The sequence below is a fragment of the Diadema antillarum genome, unplaced genomic scaffold (assembly GCF_040938485.1).
Source record: "Diadema antillarum isolate AM-2024a unplaced genomic scaffold, OU_Dant_1.0 scf00000201, whole genome shotgun sequence".
Classification (NCBI taxonomy): Eukaryota; Metazoa; Echinodermata; class Echinoidea; order Diadematoida; family Diadematidae; genus Diadema; species Diadema antillarum.
In genome coordinates, this window is record NW_027271090.1 from 937,179 (window position 1) to 960,423 (window position 23,245).

General features: G+C 40.7%; 1 protein-coding gene across 3 annotated transcripts in view; it reads right to left on the reverse strand.

The window, feature by feature from the left end:
- Positions 1 to 257: 257 nt before the first annotated feature.
- The window catches only part of LOC139723877 (E3 ubiquitin-protein ligase RNF13-like), an 80,155-nt gene continuing 57,167 nt past the window's right edge, over positions 258 to 23,245 (reverse strand). The window contains exons 6-9 of one of the 3 annotated variants that reach the window (XM_071635087.1): positions 10,024 to 10,129; positions 6,289 to 6,382; positions 3,722 to 3,802; positions 258 to 3,028 (exon numbers count right to left, since the gene is read on the reverse strand). In XM_071635087.1, coding sequence (XP_071491188.1) covers positions 2,577 to 3,028; positions 3,722 to 3,802; positions 6,289 to 6,382; positions 10,024 to 10,129 — 733 coding nt within the window. In that variant the 3' untranslated portion in view covers positions 258 to 2,576. Of the gene's footprint in view, positions 3,029 to 3,721; positions 3,803 to 6,288; positions 6,383 to 10,023; positions 10,130 to 18,489; positions 18,596 to 23,245 lie in introns of all 3 variants that reach the window. The other 2 variants (XM_071635085.1, XM_071635086.1) reach the window with 2 other exon arrangements.

The window sequence follows — 23,245 nt, forward strand, 5'->3', positions numbered from 1 at the left end:
ATCAAACAGGAAACCTTTTTTTTCCAAAAAATATCACCAACCAGTACAAGACAGCATCACCAAATGTTCATGGCCCAAACATGAGCGAACTCCTTGAGCCAACCCAAGAAGAAAACCGTCATTCTGAGCGAATCACATGTTCTTTATCACATGACTGCTCATTCACTTTCCAAAAGTGGACAAGTTGGTAGCTTGACCTTTCTACATGAAAACCAAGTGATGTCTGCCGCAAACATCACAAATCCCTATATCCAATTTTCATGAAGAATGTTCCATGATCATAACCAGATGACATAGGGGCCCCTTTATTTTTTAGTAAACCTATTTCTGTGTACCATTTTTTTTACACATGCAGGCAACGACCTCTCTACCTATATTATCGCTGGGGTGACAAGACCTTATATCCCAAATTGGTGAAAAGGACTTTCTTAGATTGATAGATAATCAGCTAAGTGCTGTTCTGTCTAAATCTTAGCTGTGGAAATCCTAGGCATGTCACAGGAAAGGTTATCCCACATATAGTGCTTTTGCCACCATGTTGGTTATTTTTTTTTTTTTCTCTCCTAAGCATTTGACATTTTATAGATACAAGGTCTTGTTGCCCCAGTGTCAATTGAACATATGTCCCAAGTGAGTTTTGCCCTGAAAAATTATGATCTCATGCTCATCAAATTGTCAACTCTCAATTTTACTGTTCATCCTGAGTTGAAGAAAGATTTTTTTTTTATGTAATACAAAGACACAGTATCAAACCACATGGTTTCTGAGACTCTATGGATTTAAAGAGGAGAAAAGCACCTGTGATAAAGGCAATTACACACATTTCTGATCTCTGGTTCGACAGATGGAGCAAGCCAATTTTTGACGAGTACTGCACAGATACCAGACACAACTTTTTGACAACATTTTCAGTGGCATGACCAGATTTTGTCACTGAGATTTCAGACTCCTTCAAGGACAAATGCACAACTGAGAGCCATGTACAAAGTCATTGTTGAGCATACATTCTTTTGTTATGGGACATTACGTGACATAAAGCATACACTTCTGAATATGTATTAGATATTCAGTAGTTTGGATCACCTCAAGGCTGGACTCATTGTGTACCCACATGAACTGGGGTTAAAATGAAAAGTGTACTTTCTAAGAATCTGTTTTACGAGCAGGCACTAACGAGACAATGTGATTTCTGGGTCAGCCACAGGCTAAAAGCTGTCCAGAACTCCCTCATCTATGCAAGAAAGAGGGACACATACAAATTGATCGTTAGTAGTGGATTTCAGACTTATAGTAACACAAGATAGAGCCAAAGACTACCAATTGTCCAGGTAATCATTTCCTCCAAAAGCAAGAAAATAACCCATGAAATACAATATCTCCTTTGAAACAAATCAAAAGTAATTTTTCATTTGAGCTTGAGAGGCATGTTTTCCCTTTGATACTACATGTCACACACTTCCTGTCATTATATGTATGTGTCTCACGTTGAGCTGATCATTAATGAATAAGTCAGAACATCCCCCCCCCCCCCCCAACAAAAAGAAATAGAAAAAATATTTGCTCATCCTTGGTATCAAGATATACTGATCCGTACACATTACACATTATACATAGAGGGTGCACTTCATCACCAACTGACAACCAGATTGCAACTCATTTTCCTTTCATTTCCCACCTATATTACACAACGGATGGGCAGTAAAGTTGAGACTCAGTACAACATCTAACAATTGCTCAGCTTGGTAAGTGACATACAGGTGTACAATATCTCCCTCCTCAAAACACCAGTAGGGGTAATCTTCCCCCAATGACCATGAGGTCTGTGAAAGAGTTTCTTTTGTCTCTGCATCGATCCCATACGCAAGAAGATGTGCCTCTAATGCAGACACGAAACTCTTACAGGCTCGGCTTCTTCGCCAGCGCACCTGCAGCCAGGACAGATGTGTGGAGGGAAACAGCGGCACAGTTCACAAACCAAGGCAGGTGCACATCGTTGTGGCGAGGTGAGATGAACAGGCGCTTCATCCAAGGTGCTGCTTGAGGTGCGGCTTTGCAGATCCGTGAAGCACCATCACTTCGAATCTCTGGTGAGAGGCCAACTCCCAAGCACAGCCAGTCCTCCACGATCAAGGGTGTACATCAGGTTGAAGTGCATGGGTGCTTCCTTTTCTCTGTCCACCTCTATCTCCAACAATCTCTTTCATTTTTTGACATGATTCAGAGAGGGATGGATTTGCACCAAACACATTTTTGTGCAGCAGAAAGACATGATACACAGTTCTCATATCTGTGGCTGCCTCAGATTTAAAGGGGAACACCAAGCAATGTCATTATTTATATCAATCAAGAGTAAACACTGCTCTCCCCTTTCAAGTTCTCTCGGCCTTGATGCACATGGCAAATCCTGTTCGGTTTTCAAAGACACAGAGCTACAGAAGAATGACTTGTGAGTTTCATCATATGTATATGTATAGTCATAATATATTCAACCCCAGTTCACACTGGTGGGGAAACATCTAATCATAGTCTTGCTTTGTTTTGTTCTTTGAGAGAGATACAAGAATTTCCAGGGAACTCTAGGACTTTCCTGCAATGGATGTTATGGGTTCAAGCTCATTCTCTGAATGGACCACAACATGGACGTCCGAGGCTGGTGCCGGGGCTGGTGCCCCAACGGGATAGCTCTCTGCCGAATCAGAATCCGTCTCCACATTGATCAGGGCAACCACCGGAGGATTCTCTCCTCCTTCTGGAACTCCGGGGTCATTTCCCTCTTCGTCGCTCAGCTGCACCGGTGACGGGGGCGGGGTGGTGGTGGGAGGTGCGCCTCCTACCGCGCCATGTTCGCTCATGCGGTCAGACTCCATGCCGGCGAGGAGGGGCGTGTTCTCGTTGGGGGAGTCGCCGGCCTCCGAATCCGACTCCTCGTCCGAGTCGGCCACACCCGGCGGGACCACCTTGCGCTTGCAGATGGGGCAGGTACGGCGGTTGTTGGTGAGCCAGGGGTCGATGCACTTACAGTGGAATGCTGGATGGGGTTGGAAACAGAAATTGCAATCATTACCTCCACACCATAATACAGTCTCACACTAGTGGTGCAGAATCATGAAACACATTTACAAGCATCAGCAAGACTCAAACAAAATTGGCAGACATGTAATATTTCTACCTCCAGTCCACCACATCCTCACTCCCTCCTCTCCCCCCCCCCCCCCCCCAACACACACACACACACACACAAATCCCTACAAGATGCATACATATCATAGGGATGGTACAGGTTTGGTTGGGACCTGGTTTGAGATTTCTTACTGTTTTTTGTGAGATAATGACAAACCTCTTCTGAAATATGGAAGAGCATGTACATGTACACTGTAAATAATTCCATGAAGAATTCAATGTTCATTTGATGAAAACTGGTACCGTTTTGAAATGGCCGAGATATTAAAAACAAAGAGATCTTTATAAAAAGGTGGGACCCACCTTTTATTAGGATCGCTTTGTTTCACACATGTTTTGTACTTTGTTTCTGGATTACTCAGCCATTTCAAACCCAATTTTCATCAAAAGAACTTTGAATTCCTCTTAGAATGGTATGCTCTGTAGAATTTTTCAGTGGTTTCTTTAAATAGTATGTCGCTAAAATTTAAAGGCTCAAGTCTCATCTCCACCAATACTATACCATCCCGTGAGGGCTCACACCAAACTGTTATCTTCTCACCATGATTGCATGGCAGTATACGAAGCTTCTGCCCCTCTTCATAGTCATCAAGACAGATGGCGCAAACATCGTAGTCGTCACCTATAGGTCAGGTACACAAGGAAGAGATGCACAGAGTGTAACACTTATTATCGAGAGCATCACATACCGGTACTGAACTGTGCCTACAAATACACATACTGCATACTGCCTACTGAAAATGCCCTTAGCATTTTACAAAGACTTCTGGCAGACACATTTACAGGTTTTGCTGCAGTGCAACATTTAGTCCAAAGAAGAGTAAAACATGCATCTGCATTCTTTAAAAACAAAAACAAACAAGAGACCCGCGGGTCACGCGCTCACCTGAGCATCGCAAGTTCACCTTCCATGCATTCTTGAAGACTCTTACCTGAGAACATTGGAAACCTATGGTGGGGGTAGTTTTGAGATCAGGGGCATGGTGTGCACTAACTGCGACCAGCCCCAACGTGCAACGCAGCGTGTTGGGGCTGCGCCGTTTTCGCATTCAGATCTTAATGTTGTACAAAACGGGTGCCGTTCCGGCGCTATATTTCCTTAATTTTTCAACAAAAACTACTAGGAATACTTACATGGTTCGATTAAACCTAAATGATTCAAATCGGCGACTGTTTGATGCATTTCGTTACTTATGATGCAGAAAATGTTGTCTTATAAGGCGAATTATCTTCAGCTCACCGATGCTCACTAACGTTGCATGCTAGCCTTTTGTCAAGGCCCTCTCGCTATGTGTAACGGACGAGCGAAGGGACGAGCGAAGCGAGTCGCGCTACCTTACTCGGCTGGGCTCTCTACACCATACAGCGAGAGGGCCTTGACAAAAGGCTACGTATTACTCGCTACATGCGTAGATGCTTACTAATGGATATACACTTTCAAAATGGTAGCACGGCTCTCCCACTAGGGCAGGCCGCTTACTCCTAAAAAATGTGGAAAATTTTGCAGTTTCCAGATAAATTGGTGAAAAGAACCAAGGCAATGGGGTAATGTATATTTCATTTTTTATTGTCACTGTGTTTATAATAGGAATTTAACCATGATTTATTCGTGAAGTCGGCGTATGTGGCAATAGGGAGTTGTTCGTGATTCTCACTTTAGCGAAACTGCGAGGTAGCCGCCAGGACCCCGCCGCATCATAGCGGCGCGGTCTCCGGGGCTAGGTGTGCACTTACAATTGTACATATTCCATCACACTGGTAAAAATACCTGCCAAGTACACTGTACTTTATAGAATGTTGGATTATGCAGCTTGGGAAAAAAGACTTAAAGCCCTATCACTTTTGATTTGACCTAGAGAAAAATATTATTTGATATTCATTAATTTAGGAGGTTTGGACCGCCTGGGGCCCCCAAGGAAAGTATGGTGCCTATTCAAACACTTTGAGATCTTATCCCTGTAGGAATGCTACTTGACAAGTTCGGTGAAAATCCACTATGTTGTTTTCACAAAAAGATGAAAATTTAGGCCCGCATTTGCCCCCCCCCCCCCATCCCATCCCGCTTCTTGGGTCTCAAGGGGGGGGGGGGGGGGTAGGGAGGGCACCCCTGATTCTCCCATGAACAAACTTGAAACAACAGTCATCAATATACTGACTCATTGTATTAACTTAGCTCAATCACTTCCAGTTCTAGAGAAAATCTGTAAAGATTCCGGGGGGGGGGGGGGGGGGGGGGGCATGGTGCCCAATTGATGGAATTGGGATTCTATCCCCCTAGGGATGCTACCTGCCAAGTTTGGTGCAAATTAGTGATAGGGTTTTCAAGAAAAAGATGAAAATTTACAATTTCGGTCCAAATTTAGGCCCCCTGGGGCCCCCAGGTGGGGTATGGTGCCCATTTGATGGGAATGACATTCTTTCCCCCTAGGGATGCTACCTGCCAACTTTGGTGGAAATTCATAATGGCATTTTCAAGAAAAAGATGCAAATGTACAATTTGGGCCCCCATAAGAACCCCTCCCCACCCCTCCCCCTCCCCTGGGTCCCAAGGGGGGCATCCCTGATTCCGCCATGAGCAGACATGAAACTACAGTCATCAATTTACTAATTCATAGTATTAACTTAGCTCTATCACTTCTGGTTCTAGAGAAGAAGATTTTTCAAGATTCCTTAATTTTGGGAGGTTTGGGCCCCTCCGGGGGCCCCCCAGGTAGGGAATGGTGCCCACTTGAACAAATTGAGATCCTATCCCCCTAGGGATAATACCTGCCAAGTTTGGTGAAAATCAGTCAAGGGGTTCTCAAGAAGAAGATGAAAATGTAAAAGTTTACGCACGACAGACGCCGGACGCCGGACGAAGGGTGATCGCAAGAGCCTTCGGCTCAGGTGAGCTAAAAAAAAAAAACACACACACACACACACATTGTGATTTTTCAACAGTTTGTGTCCCACTCGTCTATACGTTGACAAGCTAAGCAAAAAATAATTATAATGATAAAAAAGTGACATTCATTTTGAGAGGCTAAGCACAACAAATCAATCATTACCCCATCCCCTTCCCCAACAAAACAAACTTGTATAGTAATATTGTAGCGAGGAAAATCTCACCCTTCTTAAACTTTTTAATTGGCAGCTTTTTAAGGTGGTCACGTGACAGGCGTGCCCGTCTTCGACGTCTCTGGTCTCTCACGTACTTGGCAACCTGGCGGAGAGAGAAAGAATGATGTGAATCTAGGGAATAAACATTTCATGCCATCATCCTACAATTTAATAACTATCAATCAAAAAGTGAACTTAACTCGCCAATCATACACACATGTTATGCTATGTAATATAAAATGTCCCTTTTTCTGCCACTTTATGCCTTGCTAAATAAATATGCTTTGATTAACACTTCATTACTTTGAAAAAAAAATCCTAACCACACACACAAGAAAGAATAATTTAATGCCAAGCATACAATATTTTTCTTCCTTTTGAATTCAAGGAAAGAATTTTGACATGTACATGGAAGTGAAAGGGTATATGTAAAACGAAGACACTGATACATCATTTCACATGCATTAATGTGACTGCGACCAATACCATTGCTAAAACCTGCTGATCTTTGAAATTCAATAGTTTTCTTATTTTGATTCCATTTTAAGAAACTTAAACTGTCCAGTATTTTGTGATTCTGCTTTTATTCTACTCTGTTCACTAAAGTCAATTTGAAGATGATGGCATTCAAGTCAAACACACTGCTGTCATACTTTCCGGATGAATCTGCCAGAGTGAAAAATTCACAGAAATGAAACGTAGCAATTAGGGCCTTTCTAATAATGTTTTACTAACTTGACTTTGTTAATTGCCCAGAAATACATGTTCACTGCATTTTCAACTAACTATAACAAAATAAGCTGCATTAAATTATGATGTGTCAAAGTCTGAATTCAATAAATTGATAATCTTGATATACAGTGCATTTTGTAATATAGGATTGGCAGAGGGTCCTATGCACATACATGTATTTTGTCATTTATCATTGCTCATTAGGTTGCAGCAATTGAATAGAGAAAAAAAAATCAAGTTTTGTTATTTATGCTGCAGACTTCATCATGCCAAATAAAGGACACATGAGTCTCAATTCTCAAAAGTAATCTCAATCACAAATTATAAGAGAGAGAAAAGGGAGCATTATTATGTAAATTTAATTGTAGAAAACTACAACATACACACTATCAGGCATATCATCAAACAAGAGGACAATCCAATTCAAAATCATCAAGACTTATCATGCATTTCAACAAGCCACAAGCACCTCAACAGCTGTGTAAAAATTTGCATATATCAAATGCAGCACAAACCATGTCTTCCTTCCTTAAGAGTGCAAGTACACGCCTGTATTACATAACAAGCAACTCATCTTCAAATGATGTAGCATCCACAGGGGACAAAGCGAAAACACAAACAGGTCATCAAATAGTGAAGGTAGGGCTGAGCAAAGAATTACTTGACTGAAGTGGCGTAAGATCAAGTCTTCCTAAAACACAATGCGAGATCACTTACAGCATTATTACACATGCACCACTACATGTCCATATTTTCAAGACAATTGATACTGTCAGAGTATAAAGGTCCCAGGGCCGAGGCTCTGGAAATACAAAGTTCAAATCCAGTCCAACTCACACATCTGTGGAGATGTCGTAGTCTACTATGTCCAGTTTCAAATTTCAGAAATACAAATGAAAGTTCTTAACTACATTTGAGTGACAATATCCAATATTACTTTCTAGAAGAGCAATGCAGATACTAAGAAGTGTTTCATCAAATTTAAAATGTCCTGACGTAACTGAAATAACAAGAAAAGTACTGAGAGAGCGCAAACCTCTGCCAAGCAGCTCATTTCCACCCATGCACGCATGCTGATAATTACCCTTTCTCCAACTTATGATAAGAAACCTTATATTTACCTCATCTACTAGCAGCTTTTGAACTAGCTGCACACTGCACCTCAAGCATGCGCTCAATGTGCATGTGCACACCTCAAATATACACAGCTCGAATTCCACTGTTCTTTTGCCCTATTTGCCAATGATAACCATTCAAAAGAATTGAAAAAAGAGTGCTAAATCCAGACAGCCATCTGGATTACTATCAAAATTGAATCATTTTTTTCTTGTGTCATTAACTCTTCCAGTAACTCTGAGTTATTTTGCAAACAGACAGACAGGCAAAACCAATGACAACAGAGGCAGACTCGTACTTGCTATTACCATTGTCACTTATAACTATCACTTTTACTTTGTACTTCTGTTACCATTATTATCAAATAACTAAATTTATGAGTAATATAGTTAATATTACAGTTACTACAAACTGAATACTTACAGTACCTATAGTTTCATTTACTAATACTGATTACTTCAATCTTCTATTACTATCACTGTGATTACACAGCAGAGAGAACATTGGTTTGTCTACTTTGGAAACACTCTCACCTGCTGAAAGGAAAAAAGTGTACACTGTAGTGTACATATGTAAATTATCATTATATTAACAAATTATAACAAGAAGTATAACAACTTCGAAGAAATATGAACGAACACAGTCAGAATTTCCTTATCACCTTGCAGATTTGAAATCACAGTCACTTTCTCTCCTAGTCATAAGGAAACATATTCTGCCAACCTATTGGCAGTATTTTTTTGAGGTAGCATGGTGCAGTATGTCCTACAAAAAAAAACACCACACACACACACAATTGCATTTCTGCATTGATAACTTTCAATATTATTAAACTGCCTGAATGCTATTTCAGATCTAAAAATTTAACATCTTATCTATATTTTGTAGAAAACCCTATTCACTTTGGTTATACGGTCACAGAGAAATGTGGATCATTGTAAATCATGTCATAGGTGTCTTTCTTCCAAGTTTAGCACTTGCATGCTCTCAGAACAACAATGGACAGAACTTGGAGGGAAGGGATTCCTGACATGCTCCACAAAGATCCTCATTTCTCTTTGACCACCGAAGCAAATTGGATGTTTTTCTTTTTTTTTTTTTCTTCTTCTTTTTTTGTAAGATGTGGGTAATAAGTTATAGTTTCATACCCTGAAATTATATTCAGATTGATTCGCTATTTTGGGGTCCTATTGTAATTATTGTTGGGATGGGACAAACAGTCTATTACACTTTAAGGTATATCTATGTTGTTGCTGGTAAGGCAAGTCTCAGAAAGAAAGTCCAATTTCAGCTCTGTGGTCATTGCCTACATAGGACTCTTATGCCAGGAAGTGCGCATGAAATGTGACATACATCTGACAAATTACATAACATGCTCTCCGTTCTTCAAATCTATTGTCATCATCCACTGTTAATCTTCATCTGTTCTTGTCTAGAGGGCCTCTTCAGCTGAATTATACACCTGCCAACATAAATGGTACTGACTTCCTTTCCTTCCCTGATCTATCTCCTGATTCCTTTAGCTCCTCCATTATCAGTCATTTTCTTCCCAACCCCACCCCCATGAACAACAATAAATCAAAACAATGCATTCACAATCTATCACAATTAAATTTGGGCTCTACAAAATAAACCCACACATTCCTTCTTCCCATTTCACATTGTGCCATCTTTCAAAGCTGTAATATTTTGTTTATTTTTGCTCATTTTATCTCTATTTGTATGGATAGAAACTTGGGACAAGTTATAAAACATCTTTTTGTTGCGATTGTTTTTTTTGTTTTTTTTTGGGGGGGGGGGATTTGTTTGTTTGTTTGTTTGTTTGTTTTTTGGTGCTCTTGGAGAAAAAGGGGCAGGGCATCACTCTCTACCCAGAACAACCGAGCTGCTACTCACCGTGAAGATTACCCAGAAGACAAAGCAGGTTGACATAACAATAATGAAGGGATAGAAATAATACACATGCGGGAAATCGCCGCCGCCAAAGAGCGTCACCGTGTATCTGCCGGAGGAGAGAGGGAGACGCACACCCACATTTTGGAGAGGAAGAAAGACATACACAGACAAATGGAATAGATCGACTTTTGCTCCTCTCAACCCAAGTTTAACAAGTGTGTGCACACAAAGTTCTGGCAACTTAGGGAGTATCGCCAGTCTCAGTTGAAATCATATAATGGCATGCTGTATGCGGTGTATGCTTGTTACATGGAAGGGCGTCACTGAGGCTCCCTAGGTGAGTGATTATGAGCGCAGGAACACAAGATGGGTGGAAATACAAGTTGCTTCTTATCTTTCCTGTATGATATAGTGATGACAAGGTGCATCTTGGTACTGCAATGCAATGCTAATGCATTTGTGAAAGAAAACTACATGCATGTGAAGACAGAGTATATGTAAGTTGTTTTGTCTTTTTTCAATGACATATTGATGGCAGTGGTTGTCAGTTATTAAATGGATGTTTTCACAGATGAGAGTTCTACAATGTATGTGGCTGCAGGCATTGCCTCTGGGGATGAGATTTTATGAAGCACAAAGTAAAATTAAGCAAGTTGTAGCTTTTACTACAGGAATATTAAGAGCTTTAGAAGTGTAAAGGCATAACATAGGGGCAGCTCTATGAATTCCGTGAAGGGGAGGCACCTTGACTTGACAAAATTAAGGGGGGGGGGTGGAGGCACACGCCCCCAATTGTTTTCCTTTTACAAGTGTATTTCTTTTGTTCTAACAAAAAATAAAGAGGGGGTACGCCCCCCCCCCCCCCCCCCCGATCCATCATTGTTACAGATTTAAGGGAACATAAGATATATGATGTAATTCAGCATCCATACATAACACTCTCTAAATTTTGACACTTTGCCAAAGTGGGTCATAGTCTGTTTATCACAAGGACTACATCAGCATAATTATGGCTCCACTGCAGGACTGACTTTATGCAGCTTCACAACTCTTTTTTTCCAAAAAGACCCTACTAAAAGATGAGTTCTCATCCTGTGCATGCCTTTGATTTGTGTCCATCATGCCATCACTCCTCATGACAGCCTGGAGGTGCGCAGAAACTATCCTTGAGGCCTGGTCGTCATAGCAACCCCACTCTCTACTACTGCGAATCTGGTTCAATGAACTGCTTGGGAATCACACAGCCAGAGCAGGCATCCAGAGCAGGCATCCAATATACTCGATATAATGAGGGACCCATTCTACAGGATACATATTCAAACAATGAAAGGTATGACCACTAGTAGTAACCTTGGCAACAGCTTCAGTGCTCACAGCACTTTTGTTACATGCAGGATGTTGCCATAGTAACAGCAACTATTGCAGTTGCATTCACTGCAAATATCTTTTATTAACAAGGCCTCGCGTCTAAATGAATGTAATCTGCACAAGCACCAGTGAAGGCCCTCCTTCTTTCTTCTTTCATTCAAAGGTATTTCAATTGAAATAGGATTAGTAACAATGTGTGCCCTACTGGGACAGAATGTTATTAAAGCTTGTGGGTAATGATTTCTGTTTCTTTTATTTTAGTATCATCAAATGTTTCTAACATGAAGCTTATGCAATAATTCATAATTTAACCCTCGTGACTTCAAAAGTCCCACCAAACAAAGCTGGCCTTCAGATTATTTAATTAACATTTCAGAAAGAAAGAAAAGAGAATGGATTTAAAGTGCCGATGTAATCCCTCATATGATACACGTATGGTAGAACACCAAGGACAAAATTGGCCAGTTCAAACAATACAATGATAGGCTTCGCGAGGCGTGGGGGAAGTTTCTAATTTTGAACCTATTCTTGGATTTTGACAATCAAAAAGGAAGCAATTTCAATATAAAACATGCCATGTTTGACTCTATATGATTAATTTCTAATCATTTCCAGCCAAGTTACCTCATTCAGCAGTTTTCTATGCTCCAGTGTCTGTGACATAATCAGGGTAACATGATGACAGATAGAAAACACACATAAAGTACATGTATGTGTGCATCTTACTAAGGCCTCTGCTGAATAGCTGTCTGGGGGGAATTCTACAGGTGGACTCACTTATTTGCTTGCACTGTGGGGCGCACAAGTTCCAGCAAAGTTTCTGGCAGAGGGTCAAGTCGTAATTTGGCCATCCCCCAGTGCCAACGGTAAGGGGTCAGCGAATTGGGGGGGAAACACCTTAAAGGGGATGGCTAGTAACTGATCAGTGGGAATCAGTGGGAATGCTGAGGGATGATTGTTCCAATCCTTGTGGGATTCATTTAAGAGTACATTATATATCTATTCTTGTGTGAAAATTATTTGCTTCAGAATGGTCTCATATTCAAGTAATGTGCAGTTTAATGTTTCCAGGTAAGCGTCCCTGGTCAGTGACGGGGCATTAATCTGCACATTACTTGAATATGAGACCGTTCTGAAGCAAATAATTTTCACACAACTGTAGATATATAATGTACTCTCAAATGAATCCCACAAGGATTGGAACAATCATCCCTCAGCATTCCCACTGATTCCCACTGATCGGTTACTAGCCATCCCCTTTAAAGCTAGAACAGATTTTGTTTTTGTGGGGCCCCATCTATAGAGATTTATGGGAGATAAGCATGGCGACATGCTCACATTAATCCTCCACCTTACTGTACACTGTTCACCTAATTCAAGTGGCACCAAATAAAAGTGCAACAGATGGACTTGATTATGATATGTACAGTAGACCCTTGGCTACTTGAAGTGGAAGTGAAAACACCTGTCAATCAGCTATCAATTTCAGCTGCTTCCTTTTATGTGTTTCTGGTCTATGACTGAAAGACACCTATCTAGTGTACAGTGGGATACTGATGTCCCTGGGGAAGGTTCATTAACCCGTTGAGGATGGACTGATTTTGCTACAACACACATTTCCCACTGACACTTGCCTGAGTATCCACGGGACTCGTCCTCGATGGGTTAATTACAAATACGGAGGAAGGCAGGGCAACTAGGAATACTGTTCTAATAGCATGGCTGTTTGTTTGTTTGTTTGTTTTCATACGACTGTCATTGACATTCTGTGAAAAGTGAAGATGTCAAGAAATTGTAGCCAACAATGGTTGCGAAGAGCGTATAATGTGAAAAACATCTCTATCTAGAAATACCTTAAAGGTTCTGTTTACCTTTGGGAGCAGTTATTTTAAAAATGTTCAAATTATCACATTTGATGCATATGTGTAGGTCTGTTGAATCACAAAACATCCTACTACATAAAATTTCACAATAAAGCCTTAAATATAAAGAGATAGCAGTATTTTTCTCAATAAACCATAACTGTAGACAGTTCAGTCTGGAAACATTTTCATTATAATTACTGTTCTCATTTTTGTGTATTTAACAATTAACTTAACATTGAATATACTGATTCAAATTTTTACAGTGGTTGCTTCTATCCCTAACTCACATTTTGAGACTATTGTAAAGCACTAATGCTGGGTTTTTGTTTCACCTGCAAATGGTAAATTATGCCTTTAATCAGTTGTTACCACAGACAGAAGTCTAGGAATTATGCCTTCAGAAAGCAGTTTATCAGCAGGGGGGGGGGGGGGGGGGGTAATTATTCAAATCAATGATTCTTGCTTCAAGTTGTTTTAATTGCAACTGATTGACAAATTCCCTATAGACATAAATAAACACTGATTATTCAAGGTTGTCAATAGCTACACATGGGCATGTAGTAGAAACTTGAATGTCTATCACGCAAAATCTGAATATTTGGATGTTTGATTGCGTCAATGAAGAGCAATTTGTCAAGGGGGTATTTGTTTTAAATATAGACATCTTGATACTGAACACCTACAAGTGTACTTGTAGATTCAAAACTCTTTGTATATCTAAATAAGTGTTTACTGCATCCAAGGGGAAGATCATCATACTGTGCAGTCTGCCAAGTTGGGCAATTTGTTGAAATTGATTCCCCCCTTTTCCCTAATGTTTAACAGTCTAGATGTTCCTCAACTCGTTGAGGACGAGTCCCAAGTATACTCGGGCAAGTGTCTATGGGAATTGTGTATGTAGCAAAATCAGCCCATCCTCAATGGGTTTTGATAAAGGTACAATAGTTTACACACATCTATAGGCTAGTACTGTACTAACTAAAAATTGCGGAAACATGCAGAGGCATACTATTCTTGAAAACTCTTTTCGTACAACTGTACAAATAATTAGCTCACCCATTCAACGCCCTCGACCTATAAACTCCTTACTGGGACATATCAAGTTCTCTTTGCAAATAAACATTCATCTGCAAAATTTGTCAGAGTGCTGGCATCTTACAGCAATAAAAAATGAAAACTCAAAGAAAGTCTTTGTATTCAGCCACAGAAAATGACGTCTTCTTATAACCAGGAGTGTAAATTTAGAATGAAAGAGAGGGCCTGAAATACATCTGCATGAAGCTATTTTGTACACATGAGGGCCTGAACTTTGATACTGCCGGGGCTTGAATTTGGGCTTTTGCGTGAAAAAACTAGAATCCCTGTAACAACGTTTGGCTTAAACTGGGATAGCATGAAAAGACGGGGTCACGACTGGGGCATCAAACTGAAATTCTACACCTCATCATGTGTCCAAAAGGTACAAATACATGTAGTAGGTAATATGTCCAGTATCTATCCATGCAGAGAAGGTAACATCAGACCAACAATGAATTGGTTTCGAGCCCGGAATGCTTCCTGAGAGTTACCATGCAGACAGGTACAGCAGCAAAATAGGGACTGCAAAAATGAAGTGTTGCCGTGACAACCAGACTATCAAGCATCATCTGCAATCTCCGGGAATGAGTCAGCGAGGATATGCCGAGTGGGAATCTTTGGGAATCTACCCATAACATTGCCGTCCCCCGCTGGGAGGGGCAACGAGACGCATTATCGGCATCATTCGAGGGCATCGCACATCCATCACACCACAGAGCTTCCGACCCCCTGGCCCTGGGACGACGACTGTGATCATCTGAAAAAACATACAAGACAGCGACACTTTGCCAAAAAAAAAAGAAAAAAAAGTCGAAAAAAGTGGAAGTTTGTATCACAACTGCCCCCGGGACAGGCAACTCTATGACTCACGCTGCCTTCTGCTTTGAATGCTTTCACATCGAATGTTCAGAATACATCCTCTCCTCTGGGGGCTGTTTTTCTTCACAGTGGGTGTTGCTTTAACTCTTTTACTGCCACCAGTTACCAGCTTGCACACAATATGAACAGCATTACATGAGACACAGTCTTGGGAGGATTAAGAGAGTTAACTCATCAGAAGACCAACAGGTTCAATTCATAAAAAGGTTCCCAAGACACTTGCATGAGATTTTTACTGAAAATTTGCACATCTTGCTCTTGTATGGAATATCTTCTTCCTCGTTTGGATCCAGCTGGAATGTTGAGGAGCAATTTGAAGAAGAAGATCTTTGCTTCACAGATAAGTGTTGACAAGGAACAACAGGGACTTTTCGATTTCACATCCTGGACGTGGACGGCGAGATAATGATGTCATTTAAAAGAACTGCGCATGCTCTAGGTTATCCAGCACGTCCAACGCCAGAATCGAAAACATGTCTTCTACAGCATTTCATGTCCTCCTAGATTCAGGACGGGGATGACATCATCGCCTGGCATGCCAATTGCCAGCCAGCGGGAGGGGACGGGGGCCCGTCGTGAACGGCGTGCACTAAAAAGTGATAACACCATGGACGTAACGAGTGGACTACAGCCATTCAGGACAGCTCTAGTGTGAGAATGGTTTCTAAAATGTTCCTACTTTTGGACAGTGTCATGATACAGTCTTGGGGAGGGAAAGGGGAGGTGATGACATAACCCTTCTGATGATAACACATCATAACCTTTTCATAGTCCACTTATTATTTCTACATGTCAAATCCAGCACTTCTGAAAATCGGAAGGTGGCCTGACCCCTTTATAACAATGAACAATCGTATAATCATATGGCCTTGTTTACCCAAGTTACCTCTTCAGTGCAAGCATTGTTTTCTTGTTTGTTTGTTTATTTTCGTTGAATGAATCATTACTCCCACATTAATGCTTGGCTCCTACCTATATACATATAGATTACAAGCAACAAAATGGGAATAAACATCTTGTTGACATATATTTGTATTCAGCAGGACTCCAACCCAGAATCTCCTGTTTAATATCCAGAACCTCACCCACTCTCCAATGGTCCACTCTTAACTTTGAGAGGTGGATACATAAAATATGATCACAAAATACACACTCAAAGTAAGAACACCTTGCCCTTACAGAAGACTAGTTTGCTGTACTATGTATGTTGTGTACACCATCTTTAGCCCTCTGTGAGAAATCCTTGTCAAATGGAAAGAAACCCAATCTCCCACTACCCGTGAGGTGGAGAATTCCACAAGCTGGTCACATCTATTTGCAGCCTTTCACATCGAACAGTGTTCAAACACACACAAACACTCAAAAACACATGCATACACACATATACAAACATACATACACACATACATACATCAATACATCAATTGAAATGAATTGAATTGAATATATACATACAAATATACACACATACATACATACATATCGTCGCTGGGGTGAGAAGACCTTGTATCTGCAATTTTGGTGAAAATGAGTTTTTTGGATTAATGGTCAAATAATGGGTTACGTGATGTCCTGTCCAAATCCCAACTGTCTTACTCCAAAAATGAAGCCACCACGGCGTGTCAAAGGAAAGGCTATCCCATTTGCCACAGTGCTGTGGCCGCCATGTTTTTTGGCTCTCCTGAACATTTGACATTTTGTAGATACGAGGTCTTATCACCCCAGCGACGATATATGCATTCATACACAAAAATATACACATCAAGGACAACATTTTGACCTTTTTCGGGACAAAGTATTTCGGGGTGCTTATTGTTTCTTCACAAGAACTCAGCACTATGGTTACGACTAATCTCCTTGGTTATTTTCTAAACTATATCGCACTTCTTCACAAGCAGGCATACATGATTTTTACCTCACAGACACTTGCACTAAGACTAGCTTACCCATCTCTCTGACAGAATGAAACTTATAGCAACACCTTGATAAGATTGAAAGCATGTGTCAGTAGTCTTTGGACAAGACATTTTAGTTTCCTTGCTGTAGTTTTGAATTCATTGAGTAATGTTTCGAGAGTTCACCTCAAGGCCTAAAATGACAGAAATGTCAGGAACCTTGTGCCTGCGGTTTGGACTTTGGGTTCTTCCCTACTACACAAATACAGGCCTGGATATTGTGCTCAGACTTGTATATATACACAAACATCTGCAGTAAAGGATCATTACAAAGTGTCACCACTGATTTGGCTGTGCAGTAGAGGTGAGCAATTTGAAGGGGGGGGGGGTGGGATACCATATTCACTCTCACATTGTGCAAGTGGACATAAAGTTGTGAAGGAATTTGTTGAAGTTATGGATGGGTATGCTTCACATGACTCCCAATATTATTTGACATAATTTCTTTTGACCAAATTTTGAATCACTTACAGCAACACTTGCCCAAATAGCTTCAGAATTTCTATGTTACAAAAATAGCACATAATTTATTCTCTCTCAAGTTCAATCACTTGGTTCCTGTTCAGTGATGACTGCAAAATACTGGGCAAAGGTTGGCAAGCTAATCTTTGTGTGAATAGCTCTGCTCCTGATGCACAGTGATTCCGTATCATAATAGGCTTTTACCGCTCTACACTCATAATGCTATAAACAGGTGAATAAAATATTGCCATTATGATCACTGTGTTTTCTAAGACAACATAACTCCAAGAAATGCAAGATCACAAAAACCGAAATAACATGCAAGAAGTTTGCACCAGGTAATTTTGCACCTCAAAGATGGATAGAGGAGAAGTGGGGGGGGGGGGGGGTGGTAGTGGAGGGGGGGCAGGGACAATCCACTGTTGGAGGGCGGGGTGGAATCTTTAGTGCATGCTTTTTCAAGTGGCAAAGCAAAAATGTATTTCTAAACTTCAATTCCTTGTTTGCAGCATTGAGCTTCTCCTGGAGTGAGAAGTGGAGACGGAGGAAATCACAGACACACAACACTCATTTCACACAGAATGCTTGCCTAACCCCTTTAATAACTCCTTGTGTTAACTCAATATCAATTCCACACACTTGTCATCTCAAAAATGACATACAGTGGACAGAGTTGATCTCCAGGTACATGTACATGTATGCGGTGAAAGAGAGGGGGTTGGAGCAATCGGTTACGGGTGCAGACACATCCTCTTCTTGACGCAGGAGGACGGGGAGGGTAAAAGACCTCGCGGGAGGGATATGCGGCGGTAGGAGGGGGTACCAGGACAACTACTAGTACTCGCCACCTCTCGACTTACCCCGTACAGCACGAAGAATAGGAGGCAAGTGGACGTGACGCTAATGAAGGGCAAGAAGTAGTAGCCCCACGATGGGGATTCATAGGGTAAAAGAATCACCTTGAACCTGAGGAGGATGCAGGGGAGGACAGGACAACATGATATAAACAAAAATAATCATTCCAACTAAAAAATAAATGAATGAATAAATAAATAAAATATGCATGGAAATCTGGATCTCTGGATCCCCCTGTTAAGGATTAATACATGGAAGGGCGAGGAGGGTGGTTGAACCGTGTTGGGCTGCGACCAAGGAGACAGCCAAGTCCTGAGATTGACTGCAGCTGGAGTGATGGGTTCAAAGTGCAGAAACAGAAGACGAGATATCAAGCAACAGGTGTGTATAAAATGGGTCCAACGTTCAATGCCCAAGATTGTACCTGCACTCTGTTTGACAGTATTGGCTGTAAGAGCTTCCATGACGTTCAGTGTTCAGTACCCAGGACCAATTTAAGGCACTCTTTCTGATGGTATGGGCTTCAATAGACTTCAAGCTTCTATAACTTCACAAAAGTGCTTCACAGCCTGCTTCCCCCCCCCCCCCCCCCCCCCCCCCCTGTCAGCAGACTGGTCCATAGCAATAAAAACACATTTCTATGATAATCATGCCAAGTTGCAAAAATTCACATGTCACAGCCAGGGAAATACTGGTATGCCACATGCACTTTTACTCATAGCAAAATATAATACTAAATAAAATCAGGCAGGCTTTCCAGTTCTCTTGCCAGCTTATAAAAAAATGTCCAACTTTAAGAGAGCCTCCTGCAAAATCACGGACACTTGGCAGCTCTGCTCATGACAGCTGACTAATTCTACGAGGTGCTAAGAAAGCAATTTGCTATTTTTAGTCACAGATCTAACTGAAGCTACATATACAAGAATAGTATTTACTTAAAATGGCTTCTGTTTCTCCTTTCCTTTACTGCACATAATTTAACTATGTCTACCCCCAACAAAGCAATACTTTAAAACCTCTGGCCTATTTCGGTAAGAGTCAATGAGCTTCGTCACAGACGCTAATTGAGTTGCACTCACGATTATCCCTCCCATCTCCACCCCGGTGACTCCTTTTCACCTGACCCGACCACCTCCAATGCAAGGGGCTGAATCACCCTCTGGTTTTAATACTGGCTACCACCAAATTCGGTTCAAGTGGTGCTCTCTCCACTCCATTCGGAAGCCGAATTACAAAAGGTTTTCGTGGATTATTGGTTTTTGGTCATTCTTGTTGTCTTCTTGTTTTCATCTTCATTTGTCAAATGTGAAAATATCTACCTTTCTTTTCATACTATATAATAGATACCTTTCTTTTTACACTAGCAACTCCTGCACAGTTCAATGGTTCAAAGTTTTAGAAGAAAAAAGTAGCTTGCTCATGCAGTATATGATCAATTTTTTTCATTCAGATATCAAGCCAGACCAATGCATCTGATTATACAACTGTATCTGATACCTCGCAATCAGTATACAATCTAAGAGTTTGTTATTACCGTTTTATTTCTACAATAAACATTCATTTTGAAGTTGAATTCCTGACCCTACAAAACACAATGGCATTGATTTCATGTTCAGAACATTTTTCAAGAGAGCAAAGTCTGACAAATCAGAAAGATGAGGCAAAAATCAACGCACACGATAAAGTCAATGCCCCAAACAGGCTGGTCTTATGACCCGTATCTTCTTTATGTTTTTTAATCATGCATTGTTTACTGTGTGTCAGCATAAACACTGTATAAACCTTCCCACCTTTGAACCATACTCAGCAATTTGAGATAATTCACACTTGGCTCGCATCCATGGATGCCGGCTGCAGACTGCAGCCACAGAACAGCTGAACGTGACTATTAAAACGCCATGAAGTCTGCGACTACAGCCAATACCGACAGGCTAGCAATTTCATCTCTGTTTACTTTGCCCCACATGTCACATAAGAAATGATAACGTGGAAAGACTACTGACATGAAAACCCCTGCAATGAATCTCTTGTTTACTTTCCATTTATTACTGCGGTACAACTTTACTGCTGCCCCCTCCCCCTCCCCCCCCCCAAAAAAAAAAATGCACCAGTCTTTGTATAGCAGTGGGAATAACATCTAAACAGAATTACTGAACACTTGAATCTTTGGGTCTCTGTCACTGAGCCTCGAACACATCATTTCCAGCTGCGAATCATCCGTAGTCTGTATTCGCGTAGAAGAAGACGGAGGCATATTTACGGGAGTCTGGGAGTTGGTTGGTGGAGTCAGGCGTTGTTGGGGGGAGGGGAGCAGGAAGGGAAAGAAGGTGGGGGAGGGGGGAGAAGTGTACAGGATACTCACCGAATAGAGGATGAGAAATGCTACACAGGAGGTACTCATGCAAATAAATGGGAGCATGTAAAAGGTCCAGTGATAGTAGGCATATGGGTAGAGTGTCACAGACCACCTGTGATAGAATAGGCAAGTTAGAACACAGACGTGCAGTTATCTAGTACGCTACCCGTACGTACACGGTGCATTGAGTGTGAACACATCCAGGGCTCTATGTATGTGCAGGTGTTTGGCAGGTGACAACCCCAATAATCATTACGCAAGCATGTAGAGTTCCATGGTGAAGGAGGGTGTGGTCATGAATGAAATCAACTTAATAGCAAAGTTCGTATGTAGGCATGCACAAAGTTAGTCAACTGCTGTGCCAAGCATTCAAAGTAGAACACAAAATCTAACACGTCTGATGGTATATTACTCTCTTTTCTGTTTTCTTCTTTTTCAAATGCATGATGTGATAAGATGCCAGACATGCATTATGATATGCAAATTAGCTCACGATGCAAGTGACTGCTAGCAGGCAAAACATGCACAAAATCAGTTATGTGCCGATCATAGTATGAAGGAAGGTGAGCACAAACACACACAGAAGAGACAAAAAAAAAAAAATGAGGAGGGAAGGAAAGTACTAAAAAGTAATGACTGAAACAGGAAATGGGTTTAGAACGGATAATTGTGGTGGTACTAATAATTCTGGATGTTTTAGAATTTTAGCATTAGGCAATCAAATGTCAGCTTTTTCTCAAATTATGGCAGACTTTAACAACAGCTGCCTACTGATCTCTGACCGTACACACAGAGTGACATGAGAGATGAGGAAGTATTCCTCTTTTTCCTTTTTTTTTTAAAGTATCTAGAACTTGAGGAGGATGGGTCGTTAAATGTTTCTGGCTTCTTTTGGCTTCTACTACCATCACATCTAACCCAGCAAGAATCATGTATGTGGTTTGGTGCTGTATCTTGTTATGATGTCTTTTGGGATTCATAGTGCTTTCAACTTTCATACGGTAAAAAAAAAAAAAAAAAAAAAAAAAAAATGTCCTTTCACCTGCGCCCTCTGTTGTGGGTAATTTAGTATCCCACTTTGTTTCACTGTGCAAAATTTACAAAAGCTTTTAGATTCTCATGCTCATAACTGATTCATAACTGTTTATATTCGGAGTGTGTTTCTGATTTTGTGTAGATTTAATGAACTGAACAAGTACTGTCTCATCTTTCTCCAATAAAGGATACAGAGTAACATTAAGAGATGCCAGGAATATAGTTTTAAACTGCTATTAAACTGTCACCTACTTTATTTAACCAATAGTCACAAGGCCCATATTAGACGATGACTATAATTGGCTGAATAGATTGGGAATCCCAACAGAACATATTCTCATCTTCAAAGGTTTTGAGGACACTGATGACCAGCCATATATACCGGTATGCCACTCAACACATGCATGCACACACACACACACACACACACACACACACACACACACACACACACACACACACACCATCATACACACACCACACACAAACACATAATGCAAATGCACCCATGATAAACACACACACACACACAAACACATACACTAAAACACACTGGTATCATGTAAGATGTACTTTGCACCTGCATGACAATGACCACTATATGAAGTTCTCAGTTCTCAGTTGGGTTGACTGTATTATCACAAAGGGTAACCTGTTGAGTTCTAGGCATTTCTAGATGGTGGTACTGACTGGATTTTTTACAAGAACTGGAAGAACACACACCCTTTCTAATAGCTTTAGCATAGTACACAACTGCAATAACCAATTGCAAATAACCAGCAAGGAACATAAAAACTGATTATCTATGATTGGTAAATCATTGCCAGATAAGTGTCACACATACACACACAAACATTTAAAAAAAAAACACACACAGAAAAAACATACACACTAAAACTGGAGATACCATTACATTATTTTGTTTTCCACTTTTCTTCCTTTTTATGATGCTGCTCAAAAGCAGTAACTGACCGATTCCTTGACCGATATTGAAAAGCCAAAAGATCTCCCATTGTCTTTAATAGTAATAGCTACAAAAACTGACCAATGTTGTCCATACCCATTTCACGCAAGCACCACACTGGGTTACTGGTGACAAGAAAAATGAACTTAATTTTTTTTTTTTTTTAATTCTTGGCACTAATATTGAGCTACGTAACATGTATCAATCACACATGCAGTATGATTAATGCATCATGCAGTTGCCTATTTGTATTTGGGGAAGCTAGAATAGTTTTCAGTTATTTTTAGGAGATGCATGCACTATTTTGTATAAAAACACTCTGGTATCTTAAATCATATCAGAGGTTTTAAAAAAGTAACATCTGAAGTGAAGTTTGTGGTTTTCTTCATTGTCTCTGTTGAAAATT